The 15,083-nt window shown below is 40.8% G+C and overlaps 1 protein-coding gene across 1 annotated transcript in view; it reads right to left on the bottom strand.

The window, feature by feature from the left end:
• POLA1 (DNA polymerase alpha 1, catalytic subunit) overlaps positions 1-14,850 on the bottom strand; it is a 318,632-nt gene extending 303,782 nt beyond the window's left edge. Inside the window, exons 1-4 of the mRNA XM_008148385.3 lie at positions 14,791-14,850; positions 8,802-8,926; positions 5,332-5,428; positions 3,846-3,926 (exon numbers count right to left, since the gene is read on the bottom strand). Coding sequence (XP_008146607.2) covers positions 3,846-3,926; positions 5,332-5,428; positions 8,802-8,926; positions 14,791-14,815 — 328 coding nt within the window. The 5' untranslated portion in view covers positions 14,816-14,850. The remainder of the gene's footprint in view (positions 1-3,845; positions 3,927-5,331; positions 5,429-8,801; positions 8,927-14,790) is intronic.
• Positions 14,851-15,083: the final 233 nt, after the last annotated feature.

The raw sequence follows: 15,083 nt of genomic DNA, 5'->3' as shown, positions 1-15,083 counted from the left end.
AGGGCACAGGCCAAGCCGAGGGACCCTACCAGTGCACAAATTCTCCTCAGTTCAGGGAGATGAAAAAGCACATGGGATCGTTTCATTTCATTCTCTTCATCACAGACTAACAAAAACTAGGACTACACAATTAGCCATACTGCTACCAAATGGTACCAGTGTGTAGAGTTACATAGTTTGTCAGAAACCAGGAAGATAGCTAATTTAAGCCATGAATGAATAAATAAATAACATCACACGTGAGAAAAAAATACACGTTCTTATCCTCCCTAATAATAGACAAATATGCAAATTGACCGTACCTTCGCTATGGCCACGATTGGCCAGGAGGCGCGGGGGGGCGGGACTCGGGGTGGCCGGGGTGGCCGATTGGGCTGGTGGGATGCTGAGCCATGGCTGTGCTGCGGCACAGAAGGGGCCTCTGGGGCAGCAAGCTCACGTCCCGCCGCAGACCATCAAAAGTGGGGGAGCTGGGTGCCTGTCCGCTCAGGCACCAGGCCTTTCAGAAGCCTCCGCCGCGCCAGAGGCTTCTGAAAGGCCTGGTGCACCAGCGGACAGGCACCCAGCTCCCCTGTGATAAAAAGTCAAAGTGTGTAGGGGACCCTACACGTGCATGATTTAATCATGCACTGGGCCTCTAGTTTTCTATAAAAGGGAAGACAGGAAGAATAATCAGAAACTATTAAAAATAGTTACCTGTGGAGATGGGTAGAGACAAGTAGAAAGCATAGGAATTAGAGTAAGATCTTACCTTAATATCTTGATACAATTTTGATTTTTAAATCACAAAAATGTTTTACGATATTAAAAAAATAAAATGAAAACAAAAGAATTTTTTTAAAACCTAAATTTGAATACAAACAAAATAAACCCATATAGTAAACTGATGATATAGCACACACACAAAAATTACTTCATACACCTTTTGAAGACACTGACTATACAACCTTAATAGGTTATATGCCAAGAATAAAACTTCAAAGAAATTACAAACTTTAGAAAGGTTGTTGGTAGAGCTATTATAGGTTTAGTGATTCTAAAATTTCCAATATTTTGTGTAATTTTAGAAGACAAGGGTTTTCATTGGTCATTAAGGTAGATACAAATAGAGAATTGGGGAAGATGAAGAACGGTGTAGGATTGGGTTTCAATCTAATGTATCAGTATGGACTCACAACATACATAGACATCAAATCTTCTAGTTCTGTTCACTGAAAAGACCTAGAAACCATTATGCTCCAGCAGCAATGAGTACATCCATCCCCTTGATCTGAATACCATTCTCCAGTAAAAGGAATGATTCTTGGGGGAAATGGCTAATTCCAGGTCTGAGACAGGAATAGTACAAGGAGAACCTGGGACATCTTGTTTCCCAGAAAGCAAGGAAATGTTCAAAGACCGATGAAGCCATGTCAAAAGGACTCAGGAGCCAGCTCAAAGGGGATCCCTTTGCCAAATTTGGGATAATTTGAACATCAAAATACATGATAATGGATATTGAACTGTAACAGTAGTTTATTAAAATCCATAGGTTTTTAAGTGATCATTTTAAAAATGGCCCTGGCTAGGTAGTTCAGTAGATTAGAGCATCATTCTGATATACCAAAGTTACAGGTTCGATCCCTGGTTAGGGCACATACAAGAATCAACCAATGAATGCATAACTAAGTGGAACAACAAATCGATGTGTAGCTCTCACTCTCTCTCTCAAATGAATACATTTTTTAAAATTTTTAAATAAATAAACTAGACCGGCCGGTGTAGCTCAGTGGTTGAGTGTCAATCTATGAACCTGGAGGTCACGGTTCCATTCCCGGTCAGGGCACATGCCCGAGTTGCAGGCTCGATCCCTAGTGTGGGGCGTGCAGGAGGCAGCTGATCAATGATTCTCATCACTGATGTTTCTTTCTCTCTGTCCCTCTCTGAAATCTATTTTAAAAAAAAAAAAAAAAAACTAGTAAAAAGGAGAGAAAGGATCATCAACAGATGCTGAAAGCACTGGGTGAAAGTTGGTGGAGAAAAGGGATATTATATGCACATGTTCTCATATTATCACCCCACATTTACACTAACTACAATGGTAGAAAGGTAACTTTACAAGGAAGAGATCTGACAAACATCATCTTACCCAGAGATCAACTTAGTATCACCACCAATAAAGAGACAAACTGACACTATGTGCCCTGATATGATTGATGAGAAGAACACAACTTCATCTCTACTGTATTTTTGCCAAACTATTTCATCTGACTCTAAGCACAAAGAAGCAATCATGCAAGTCCCAGATTGTGGGATATTCAAGAAAACCACCAGGCTGGTCCTTTTAAAAATGTCATAAAAGACCAAAAAAAAGGCCAATGGGAAGAGGAGAGGGATGGTGCTGTTCTACACTAAATAAAACTAAAGAGATATGAAAGCTAAAGTGGACTCTGCATTTTTAGAAATAGCTATGAAAGATATTACTAGGTTAACTGGGAAAATCTTACTATGAACAATATATTAGATAATATTATGAGAATGGCAAATAGACAAATGTCCATGTTCTTAGAAGGTAACTGCTGAAGCATGTACAGGTGAATTGTCATGGACAACTTACTTTCAGTAAATTCACCAAAAATTAAGTCTCTGTATGTGGTTGTGGATACAGTGAAGAGGGAGAAAGTGAACACGTTGCAAAATGTTAATCTACAAATTAGGGTCCGGACTTTCTGAAAAGGGCAAGACAGCACAGAATTTAGACTTTGAGGCCACGTAAGTCTCTCTTACGCTGTTTTATATTCTTCTTGGCATCTTTCTTTTTTAAAAAAACAACATTCTTTACAAATGTAAAAACCAGTATTAGCCCATGGGCTATACAGTAACAGGCATGATTTCCTCCTGGGTTAATGAAAATGGGAAACTGGTGATGGCTACACAACTCTGTGAGTATATCAAACGCCACATGTGTTTAAATGTATGTATACTTTAAATAGGTGAATTGCATAGCATGTGAATTATATCTCAATAAAGCTGTTTAAAAATAAACCGCTGTGAGTGGGCCATAGTTTGCTGAGAAGGAACTAAACCAGAAAATAAGAGAATTTTCCCTTCTCATCTGACAGGAACTAAATCAGGCATTTTTACTTAAAAAAAAAATGTTTGCCAGTGATTGTTCAGCTAAGGCAGTCTGACACATCCATTCATTATCATTTTAAATTTCAATTAAACAAAGCAAGTAGATTAAGTTCTAAACCTTGCTGAAGCACTACACTATTATCAAAGAGCTAAAATTCCAATTAAAAGGCATTACTTATCTAAGTCAGCAAGTCTAAAATGACTACAAGACTGAAAATTCCTGCCCTAGCCTGTTTGGCTCAGTGAACAGAGCAGCGGCCTGAGGAATGAAGAGTCCCGGGTTCAATTCCAGTGCAGAGCACGTACCTCGGTTGCAGGCTCAATCCCTGGCCCTGGTTGGGGCTCGTGTGGGAGGCAACCAATGATGTTTTTCTCTCTCCACCCACCCACCCCCGTCCCTTCCACTCTCTCTAAAAATAAATGGAAAAATAACCTCAGGTGAGGATTAAAAAAAATAAAAGAACTGAACATTCCAAAATAAGTGAAAGACCAAACTCTTTGAACAATAGAGACATGAAACTTCATTCATTTCCTGGTATTTTTGCTTTTTACATTTAATTTTCTACACAACTATGCTCCTCTCAATAATAGAACATTTCCTATACCTAAAAACAATTGTGATAGGTACTCTTCCCTTAAAGGCAACAGTATCAAAGTACCTAGTCATCTCAAATTTTAAACAGTTCTTTAAATCTCAACATGGTACCCTCTGGAAAACAAAATGTAGGTACCTATTTCTTGAGAATCAAGGGCATCATCTTCAAGGTCATCATCAAAAATCTCTCGGCCATCCTCCACATAGCCGACACCATCTGCAGGAACAAAATGTAACATTGGGATCAAGTTTCTAAAACTGGCCAATATTTTAGCCAGGACCACACCACAAAATGTATAACCGTTAGACCCACTCAGATGTTCTCCCGTCCTGTGCCATTTTTAAGTGCAGCAGAATCCTGTTTAAATAGGTGTCAGACAAAACAGCATCCACACAAGTTTTCTGAATTAAAGCCAAAGGCTATCTACTATACAGACATCCCTCATTTTACTCTGCTTCGCTTTACTGTGCTTCAGCAATGTTGTGTTTCTTTACAAATTGAAAGCAAGACCCTTCACCAGCAAAAAGATTACAGCTTGCTTTATTGCAATACTCACTTTATTGCTGTGGTCTGGAACCAGACCCACAATCTCTCTGATGTATGCCTGTACCTACCTAGGTCAGCTGGGGAAATGATTTGGCCCACAGGATCAAAGTCTGCTACAGACTGTACTTTACAGTAGTTTTACTCTACCAGAAGCATCCTATGTAATAAAAGGCTAATATGCAAATCAACAAAACAGAGGAATGACCGGTCGCTATGACACGCACTGACCACCAGGGGCAGACGCTCAACGCAGGAGCTGCCCCCTGGTGGTCAGTGCCCTCCCACAGGGGGAGCGCCGCTCAGCCAGAAGCCAGGCTCATGGCTGGCAAGTGCAGCGGTGGTGGCGGGAGCCTCTCCTCCCTCCATGGCAATGCTAAGGATGTCCAACTGAGGGCTCCCAGACTGTGAGAGGGCGAAGGCCAGGTTGAGGGACCCCCCCCCCCCGCCCCCGAGTGCACAAATTTTGTGCACTGGGCCTCTAGTAAAACATAAAAGAATGAAGATCACAAGCCCAGAAAAGAACCTCACTCTATGAGGGAAACTGGCAATAGAGTTGAGTCCAATTACAGAAGTAGAAACATACTAGTAAATAGTCACAGGTGCAATCTACACCTTCTCCCTGTGGTCAGCATTCACACGCCCAAGAAGTCACACCATACCAGCAGAAACCTCGAACTTTCCACAAGGGGTGTAAGAACACGTGGACCACCCTTTGCATGGTGCTTTCCACTGCCCAAGGCAGTCCTCATGCACATAGTAATGTAATCTTCACAGCTATTCTGTGAGCTAGGTAGTTTTCTTATCCCCGCTTTACATGGGGATACTGCACAAGTACATGGCTCCTCCTAGTTTCTACACAGCCATTTCCTGGAGGATTTATACTACATCCTGAGAAATGTGCCTGGATTCTCCAAAATGCCCCTAAATAAATGTTCTATTATTCTGCTTTCAAATACTGTGTTTGAGGAAAATCCAAACCAAAGGTATGATTTTAACAGAGCCTTGCATCAACTCATGCAAAGCAGTACAAAACACAACTAAGACAGTGCCTGGCAGGCAATTTCTTCCCACATACCATCATCCACGATCCAGTCATCATCCTGGCGTGCCTGAACTAGCTTCGAATACTGTTCTTCATCAACTTCTTCATAAACACTTGTGAAGTCCTCAACCTGCCATCACAGAAGTTTGAGAAAGCTTCAAATGGAGTGAAAGTGTTAAACAATTCTGATGAAAAAAAATTGTCAAAATTGAAACTGGAATGGCAGCCTGAAGGAGTAGCTGCAACCAAATCATGAGTTCTGACATTCAACACCACTGCAGGGTTTTCCTTAAATAGACATCAATTAGCTTAGTATTCCTTTTAGGTGGGTGTTAACATAAGATATTAAATGATTCCATTAGCATAATACACTTGTCACACCATCAATTACTCATCTACTTCATAAAAAACAAACTGAATTATAGCCAATTCTTCATTAGCTGCTTTGGGGATTATTCACTTATAATTTCTAGATTGGCTTCTCCTGTACTTAGCAAACCTGTAAGGCATGTCACCTCCCTCTCCACTAGCTCATGTTACCCTGCGCATAGATGATAATTTTAATAATTATTCATCCAACCAAATATAATTCAAAAGGAAAAACCTCACCTCTCAACCGCCTCCAAAAGGTAGCAAAACACACTATATTCCAGATACACTAGATATGGGTTTTGAGTGATTTCTGTTTGAATTGCCACTGATCCCCCACCTTTCTCAGGTCTTACGAATGCAGAGACACAAACACTGAGCTACTGGAAGCAATCTAAGGTCCATCAATAGACAAATGGATAAAGGAGTGGTCTATGTATATAATGAAATATTACTCAAACATAAAAATGGATGAAATCTTGTCATTTGGGACAACATGGATAGACCTTGCAGGCATTGTTAAGTGAAATAAGTTAGACAGAGAAAGACAAGTATCATATGATTTCACTTATATGTGGAATCTAAAAAACAAAACATAACCAGACTCATAGATACAGAGAACAGACTGATGGTTGCCAGTGGGGGAGGGTGGACAAAATGGGTGAAGTGAATCAAGAGGTACAAACTTCCAGATATTTAAAAAATAAGTCATGGGGATCTAGTGTATAGGATGGGGAATATGAACAATATTAAATCAACTTTGTAAGGTGACAAAATTCAAAAGGGGAATCATTCAAAAACCATTTCGAGTGTTAACTGCAGAATATAGTGTTTTGCTAAATTTTAGAGGGGGATAAAAGGAGATTTTCCCTTTTGAATTATATTTGGTTGAACAGTTATTCGACTTATTGTGGTGATCATTTTGTAAAGTCTATAAAGTCAAATCTCCATGCTGTACACCTGAAACTAATATAGTATTGTATAACAATTATACTTCAATTAAAAAAAACAAACAAAACGCTGAGCAACTTGGAGGACAAGTCCAGAGAGTGGCAAGTCCTCCAATCATCCAGGCTGTCCTACTGCCAGAGCACTAGAACACCGTGAACCACTGGCATGAATAGAGCTGACCACCTCAGCCCAGTTAAAGCAACACATGGAGCAGATGCACACCACTGCTGCAGCTGCCATGATGACAGGCCATCGACTTCCCAGATGAGAATTTGGTGGGCTGGTTAGCAAGAACTTGGATGCCTCTTTTAAAATTTCCCCCTTCACGCCCTGGCCAGTGTGGCTCAGGGTTAGAGCGTCAACTTGCGCACCTAAGAGTCTTGAATTCAAGTCCCAGTCAAGGGCACATCCCTGGTGTTAGGTTCATACAGGAGGCAACCAATCGATGTCTCTCTCTCTCTCATATTGATGTCTATGTCTCTATGTCTCTATCAGTCTCTGTCTCTCTCTCTTCCATTATTCTTTCTTTCCTCCCTCTCTCCCCCTCCCTCCCACTCTCTGAAAAGTAATGGGGGGAAAAATCCTCAGGTGAGGATTAATAACAACAAAATTTGCCCCTTCTCTTGACAGTTCTGCCTTATCAAGTGGGGGGTGGGTGGAGGAATTAACTAACTCCAAACACCCTAAGAAAAAACACCTGGACACCAAGCTTTGCAAGCACAATGGTTAGAATGACTGGATTTCTGCCATAGCTACAAGGCTTATAATAATTTCAGGACTAAGCTTAGTTTTCATCTCCTGTTTATTCTATAGGGATCACTGGCAAATATTTGGCTTTCTACCATTTGATAACAGAAACTACCTGCCCTTGGAAAATAAGTTTTTGACAACCCAAACACAACTAGTCTAATTAATATTTCTGTACTGACCAATTTTTTTTTTGGGGGGGGGAGACAGGTGATTTTTGTTGGTTGAAGTCTATGGGGCATACTTTGTCTCTTATTTAATCAACTCACTTATTCAAAAAGATACCAGAAAACTTTTCTTAAAAATCATTTTGAGTAATAAGTCATTTTGACTTTATCTCTAAAATCATTGCTACTGCTCAGCATGAACTCTTAGAGCAATGCAATTAACATCAGTGATTGAAGAGAAATCAAGCACATTGTGTAAACATCTGAAATGCCCCAGAGAACTCCTTTATAGAAGTACCTACAGAAGGAAAGTGGGTTGGAGGGGGTAGGTGGAGATGGGCAAAGAGGGGGGAATAGGGACAGAGACTTTGCTTGGGGCAGTGGGCATATGACACAGTGTACAGATGATATTTTGTTGAGTTGTATACTTGAAACCTGTATGGTTTTGCAAACCAATGTCACCCCAATAAATTCAATAAAAAATGCTTTACTCCTGTTTTACTATAATCCTTTTAGCAGCCCTTTATGGTCTGGTTGACTCACTTAACTTCTTCTGCTTGCTTAATTGTCCAATACAGTATAGGCCATGGTTAAACATGCATATTGTGAAGCCTGAGTTCACATCAAGGCTCTGCCTCTGTGACCTCAGATCTATCAGCTGCAAAATGCTCTTGATTATAGCATCTAACTTTATATGGTTGTTGGAAGAATTAAATAAATGACCATATTTGTAAAAGTGTTAACAAAAAAGTGTATTAATTGCTGTTATTTTCTAGTATTAATTAATCACTTTCTGGCCCCAAGGCAGTTAAGATACTCAGGGAACATGTTGAAGGTGAAGCTAGAGACAATGCTGTGCAGATGGTAGCTACTCTGTTTCTACCTACAGGCCATAAACAGTGGGTACAGGAAAACAGCCAAAATGGCATGACATTCCATCTTACATCAGGGCACAGCAGAAATAAGATCCAAGTCACCACTGCCACTCCCCTTGCAAATGAAATTAGGAAAAACAATTCTCTCCAAGTGCTTAGCTAGACTGCTCAGTACCTTTAGAGTAAAGTAAAAGCATCTCTATGCCCCGCCCCCGCCCCCAACAAAGCCATGGGATTTATCAGAGATGCAATGTACTTAATAAGGAAAATCTATAACTACTTTCATTTCAGAATTGTGGAAGCATCTGTAAAGTGCCTTACAGGAACTTTAAGGGTCAAGTGGCTATGAATTGGAAGCACAAAGGAAAAAAACAACAGGAAAATGATTACTTACTTCATATTTATACTTCTCACCAGCTTTAGCCTTTTTCAGTCTTTCTAGAGCTTCCTGGCGCCCTTTCTTTGATTTCTTTTCTCGCCGGGATCGAGAAGCTACAAAGCTCCCTGAATCTGACACAGCTGTAAAAAAAAAAAGCCAAATTTACATGAAATGTTACAAAATTGTCAGCCATCTTGCCTCAAAAGCAGAGGAATCTGGGTCAGGGATTGAACCTAACTTCCAGCCAATAGTAATACACAATTTCAATATTATACAAATGAATACTTTTTATAATGTAAACACAGTAAACCATTGATTTTGCGGACCTCTATTTAATGGACTTTGGATTTAGTGGACAAAATTTCTGGTCCGTATGTCATATGTGAAAATTAACACCTTGTTAATACTAAAATGCTTTTAACTACGATTTGCTTATAATTAAATTAACAGTTTATTTTCTTGTTATTAATTCAGTTATTTTTAACAAATTTTAGCAAACAAGCCATATGTTGGAAAAAACACTAGTAATTTCGCCGACGTAAATAAATACATATCTACAATTATAGTCTACATATTTAAATCCAAGAGTCACCACTTGTAAATAATGTTCTGCAAATGATTAGCACATGATCACACCACATCTCCCAAGGTAACTGGTTCTGTTGTCTCATGGCGTGACTTTCTGTAGCAGTTATAATGCGGGCTGGCAGATGTTCCCACATGCGCTAAGCCATGCCCAGCCATGTGCATTTGTTTACTCGCAGTGACTGGTGAATGCACACATTTACTAAACTTGCTCGGTGTAAATTTAAAATTACAGTAATCCATATAGAAAACCTGTCTGTGAAATTAAATTTTTCATACATACTTAATTTTAATTACAAACGTGTCTATATAAGTAACAACAGGTAAGCTAATTCGTCAATTTTTTAACATACACATTTGGAAAACCTACTTGATTATATAACAGACTTTCAGCTTTAATGGACACCCCCCCTCACCCAAATTAGTCCATTATATCAAGGCTTTACTGTAATTCACAAAGTTCATGGCCGAGCCTGTAGTTCCTGTGACTCTTCAGAGATTTTTCTCTGCGACACAGTTGAAACAACTAAAGCAACTATTATTTTTTTCCTCCAAAAAGAGAAAAATTCAAATTCAATTGATTTCTCTTATAGACACTAGAGAAGAGAGATCAGCTAGTCCAGTGGTTGACAAACTGCGGCTCGCGAGCCGCGGTTTGCCACTCTGTCAACTAATGAATTTGTCGACCACTGAGCTAGTCCATAACCTTTCCATTACAAATGAGGGGGCTAGGAGAGTTATAAAAGAGTTGTATTTCATTAATCAACATTTGGCATGATTTAAGGAGCACCTGCTCTTTGCAAAGTACTAGGTGCTCTGAGAGACACAAAGATCAAAAAGATATGGTCTCCATACTTAGAGAACTTAAAATCTAAAATGGGAGATAAATAGCAACTAACTCTAAAACAATCTTTAGAAGTCATGCATGCCCTGACAGGTTCAGACCAAGTATCTGGGATTTCAAAGGAGGGTTGGAAGAATTTAACAAAGATGACTGAAAAGATTCTTGATTTCTTCACTGATTTCCAGGCCTCACTTAGTTGGTTAGGGCAGTGGTTGGCAAACTCATTAGTCAACAGAGCGGCAAACCCGCGGCTCGAGAGCCGCAGTTTGCCGACCACTGAGTTAGGGCATTATAGAATGATGATGAAAAATTACAAAGGTTAAAATGTTTTGTCAAAAATTACTGAAATACCAGAGGGTTTCAGTGTTCATTCATTCAACTTTTGAATTATTCATGCTTTGGGCCATTATAAACTGACCACCTCACACACATACTGAAAAGATTTCATCCACATAATTAAGACTTGCATATACCAGCTAATGAATAACCAAGTCAAGTAAAGACAGTGCTGCCTGCCAGCCGTAAGTTTAGGCTCAGCATGACTGCCATCCATGCCTGTGAATTTGAGTATTTTATTGTATTTGGTGCTAATTATTTTATAAAAAGAAGTAGGCACAGAAAAGGAAAGGTACTGATAAGAGGCATCCTAATAGCTCTAACCCCACTGCAAAATTCTTAACAACATTAAGCGGTTTGACTAAGTGTTTGACTGAAATAGAAGATGCAATTTAAAGAACATGTACCAAATGCTGGCAATAAACTACTAAAAACTGCATCTCAAAAGTGAAGCATAATTAGAGATCTTATTTCTTCTAGCTTCCTGGAATTGCAATCTCTATAACATCTCAGTCTATTGTTTGACTTTCACATTTGACTTTTAAATCCGTTTTAGAAAGGCATTAAGTAAAAATTAAGGAAGGCAGGTACTTAATGATGACAGCCACAAAATCCTGGGTGTCACTCAAATGATTAAAAAAAAAAAATGAGCAGGCCTACATGAAATGGTTTCGGAGAATAGTGAACATGTCCACTATGAGTGAAAAGTAGGCCTCAATGTGTTCCTTTTAGGATTCCTCGACTCCTCTTGATGAAAATAACAACATCTATAGTCTTCAAATGGACTTACTCCACAGGGGTTCGATAACAAACATGACAGAATTGCCTATCCTCAAGGCAGGCGTTCACAGTCAAGTAAAGCAAAAGGACCTGAGACTCCCACCATCATATAAACAGGGTGTCATAGAAGAGGTAAGAGCATGAGGAAATGTAAAAAAGAGAACTGTTAATTTTGCCTCAGAAATCAGGGAAGGCTTCACAGGAAGTTTCCAACACAGACCTAGCAAGAGGAGTAAAATTTTACTCTCCGAGTACATGGTAAAAAGTGGCACAAGCACAGGAAAAGGCACGAGCCAAATTACAAAAGGACGAAAATGCAAGGTGTATTCAGAAACCGAAAGTCAGTGTAGCCGGTAAGGCGTGAGAGTGTAGAGTAAGTGGGAGAATAGATCAGGGAGAAGCAGCACAACCCAGCTCTGTCACTTACTGGACAACATGAGATCACACTTCAACTTTCTGAGCTGCAGTGGCCAGCTGTCTTGCTGTTGTTTAAGCTGCCCAGCATATGAACCTGCTTGTGAAATTTCCCCTATAAGTCTTTTCTAAAATATATTTTTATTGATTTCAGAGAGGAAGGGAGGAGAGAGAGATAAAAACATCAATTATGAAAGAGAATCATGGATCGGCTGCCTCGTGCACTCCCACACCGGGGACGGAGCCCAAACTTCGGGCATGTGCCCTGACTGGGAATCGAACCATGACCTCCTGGTTCATAGGTCAACACTCAACCACTGAGCCACGCTGGTCAGGCTCCCCTAAAAGTTTTGATGGGACACAGAGGCCATGTCCTACTACCAAAAAGGCAGATGCTCTTTCCCAGGCACCCTTGCAGCTAGGGCATGGGCATATAAAATAGGCTTTCCCAATTAGGAACACCTGCTCAGACTTTAAATCAGAAGCCAGTGTCAAAAGGAAAGGGGATGGGCTAGGAAAGATTCTATAAGTAGCAACAGCTGCAGGAGGATTAAATAACAGTGCCAGCAATGTTAACTACAGCTATAACCTCAAGTACTTGGCCATGGTTGGCAATGACATCCTCACTGGAACAGTTTTGTGATATGATTTTAATCACTATTCCTGGCTAATCAACCCCCAGGCTGACTCTCCAGTCCTCCTGGAGTTTCCGTGAACAACACAACATCCTTCTAATAAATTCCTTTTCTGTTTAAATTAGCTAGACTTCAAAAAATGGAAAAATAATTGGCAATGGCTTATTGTGTTTTCTTTTTTGTTTTTATTTTTTTTATTTTTCAATGGTCGATAAAATTATAAAATTGTAAAAAAAAAAAAATAGCTAGAGTTGGTTTCCATCGCTTACACCTAAGGACTCAGACTAATGCAGAGCCTCAGGGTCCTCATCTCTGAAATGGGGATAATCATGTCTGTCATAAAGTTGTTGCAGATTAAATGAAGATACTTGGCTTTGTACTCAGCAATATAAGAGAAGCTCATTGCATGTGTGTATAGATGCAGGGTAGACACACACACACACAAACACACTACTTAGCAGTAACATGGTCTAGTGTCTAGAAAACAAAAATATAACAAAGCAGTTTTCAGGGAAGCTTCAATAAAGCAGTGCATAAAATTAGGCGTTTAGGCCTAGCCCGTTTGGTTCAGTGGACAGAATGTCGGCCTCCGAACTGAAGGGTCCCAGTTCAATTCCGGTCAAGGGCACATGCCCGGGTTGTGAGCTCGATCCCCAGTAGGGGGCGTTCAGGAGGCAGCCAATCAATGATTCTCTCTCATCACTGATGTTTCTATCTCTACCTCTCCCTTCCTCTCTGAAATAAACATATATTTTTAAAAATTAGGCGTTTACAATCTCAACTCCATGAAAACAAAAAGCATGTCCAGCTTACCTACCACTGTTACCACTAGAGCCTGGCAGAATGCCTATGCCTAGTAGGTACAGAATAAATATTTGCTGAATGAAAAAAATGAACCACTCACTGTACATGCTTTATTTAATCATTAAATTCTCCCTGATCCTTTTTCATATATAAAGCTAGTTATAGACCTTTCACTTTTCACTGCCATTGTCAAGGTGCCCCCACCTAATACTTGAGGGGAAAAGGCCTAGATTTCCAGTTTTGGAATGTCTCCAATGCTTCACATAGTAAGTTAGCAAAAAAGAATAAGCGTGAAAAAAAATCCACTTACAAAAATTTAATACATGCTTCAAAATTACCATCTGAAGTACCCCCGTCCTTCCCAAAAGCAGACAAATAATGGCCTGCAACTGTCTTTCAGGTAACAATCTTTCAGTCTGCTCTAGAGGAAAAATTCCAGTCACAAGTCCCCAGCAACACTTAATCAACACCATGACTTAAGAAGGGTCTCAAGATTGCACAGTACCCTCCAAAGAGTGATTTCTTGATGTTCACAGATGTTGCAGTTTTTAGGGTGAACAAACAGCTTAGTGGCAAATCACTGTGCATGTGCTCACATCCTACATCCCATTTGTAATGCAGGCTAGTCAACTGCCTAAAATAAATTGTCCTAAAAGACAAAAGGCTGGAAGAATAAATTGAAACCTCTGATTCGCATCTAGGTGAATGCAAAGGAAGCTGATTTGGAAGCGAGTTCTCATTAACAGTGATGCATTTGAGTGACAGGAGATGTGTGACGCTTCAGCTAAGAAAGTGAAGCATCTGATTTTAAGTTAGAAGTTCACTTAAGTCACACTTTAGTTGAACACTGTTCAAAAAATCAGAAATCAGACTAAGCCATTTGCATTTTTGTGCTCTATTTTTTGAAATAAAAAGATTACCACTGAAAACGGAGTGGTACAGGACATCTGAAATGCTGCTGAACTGATACTTTTTTTTAAAAGCTTCATCAGAGAAGACTAGATTGCGAACACGATTTCAGTGCAATACTTGAACTTCCATAGAATTTGAAAGAAAAATGGTTAATGCATAAAGTAGAAACCCAGTAGCTAGAAAGACAAAATGCATTTGTATGTTCTGGTGACAGCACTTAAAAGTTTTCTTTATAAGGTATGACAATTTCCTGGGAGTTTCTATAAAGGGGGATGACATACATCGTAGCCCTCAAGTGCATAGTTGGGGTGGCAGTAGTGAAATACTTTGTCAAAACTGTGCCCCGCCGTGGCACACGACTCACCAAAAGAAAAAAAGAAAAGAAAAGAAAGGCAGGCTAGTGTGGAGAGTGTGGAGACCCGCAGTGACCGAGGTGACGCAGCCTCCCAAACAAAATGCCCCGCAGGCGGGGGCTGCCAGAAGCAGAGGGCCCAGCAGGCAAGCCCTGTCCCATACCAGAAAAGTCCCAGCCCTGGGCGACCAAGGTCCGCGCCCAAACAGACCCGCGGGACGACTGGGGCGCGCGCCTCCTTCAGGAAAAATTAAAAGAGACCCATCCTCTAGCCTCCACCACCCACAATCATGCCCCGGTCCCCGCACTCCCAACCCGGGACCCCGCGTGGCCCCAGCTCACAGTCATCGCCGTGCACGGGCGCCATGGTCCGGGAGTCTCTGGATTCCGCGCCAACCAGCCTGAAACTGGAACGAGGGCAGAGACGGGCGCCAGCCGGAAAGCCAATCAGCGGCTCTGAAGGCTGCGGACTTCCGCCCGGAAGGCCTCTGACGTACCGCGCCGCGCCAGGCCCCGCCCCAGGTCTTCCCGCGAGCGCGCGGTGGGGGACCTGTGGTTGACCCCTGCGGGGGAAATCGCTCTAGCGGAGCCGGAGGGGAGGAGAGCTGGAAAAAGAAGCGGTCGGGCGCTGGAAA

The sequence above is a fragment of the Eptesicus fuscus genome, chromosome 1 (assembly GCF_027574615.1).
Source record: "Eptesicus fuscus isolate TK198812 chromosome 1, DD_ASM_mEF_20220401, whole genome shotgun sequence".
Classification (NCBI taxonomy): Eukaryota; Metazoa; Chordata; class Mammalia; order Chiroptera; family Vespertilionidae; genus Eptesicus; species Eptesicus fuscus.
Note: the sequence above shows the minus strand (reverse complement) of the source record. Positions and strands in the feature narration are given on the sequence as shown.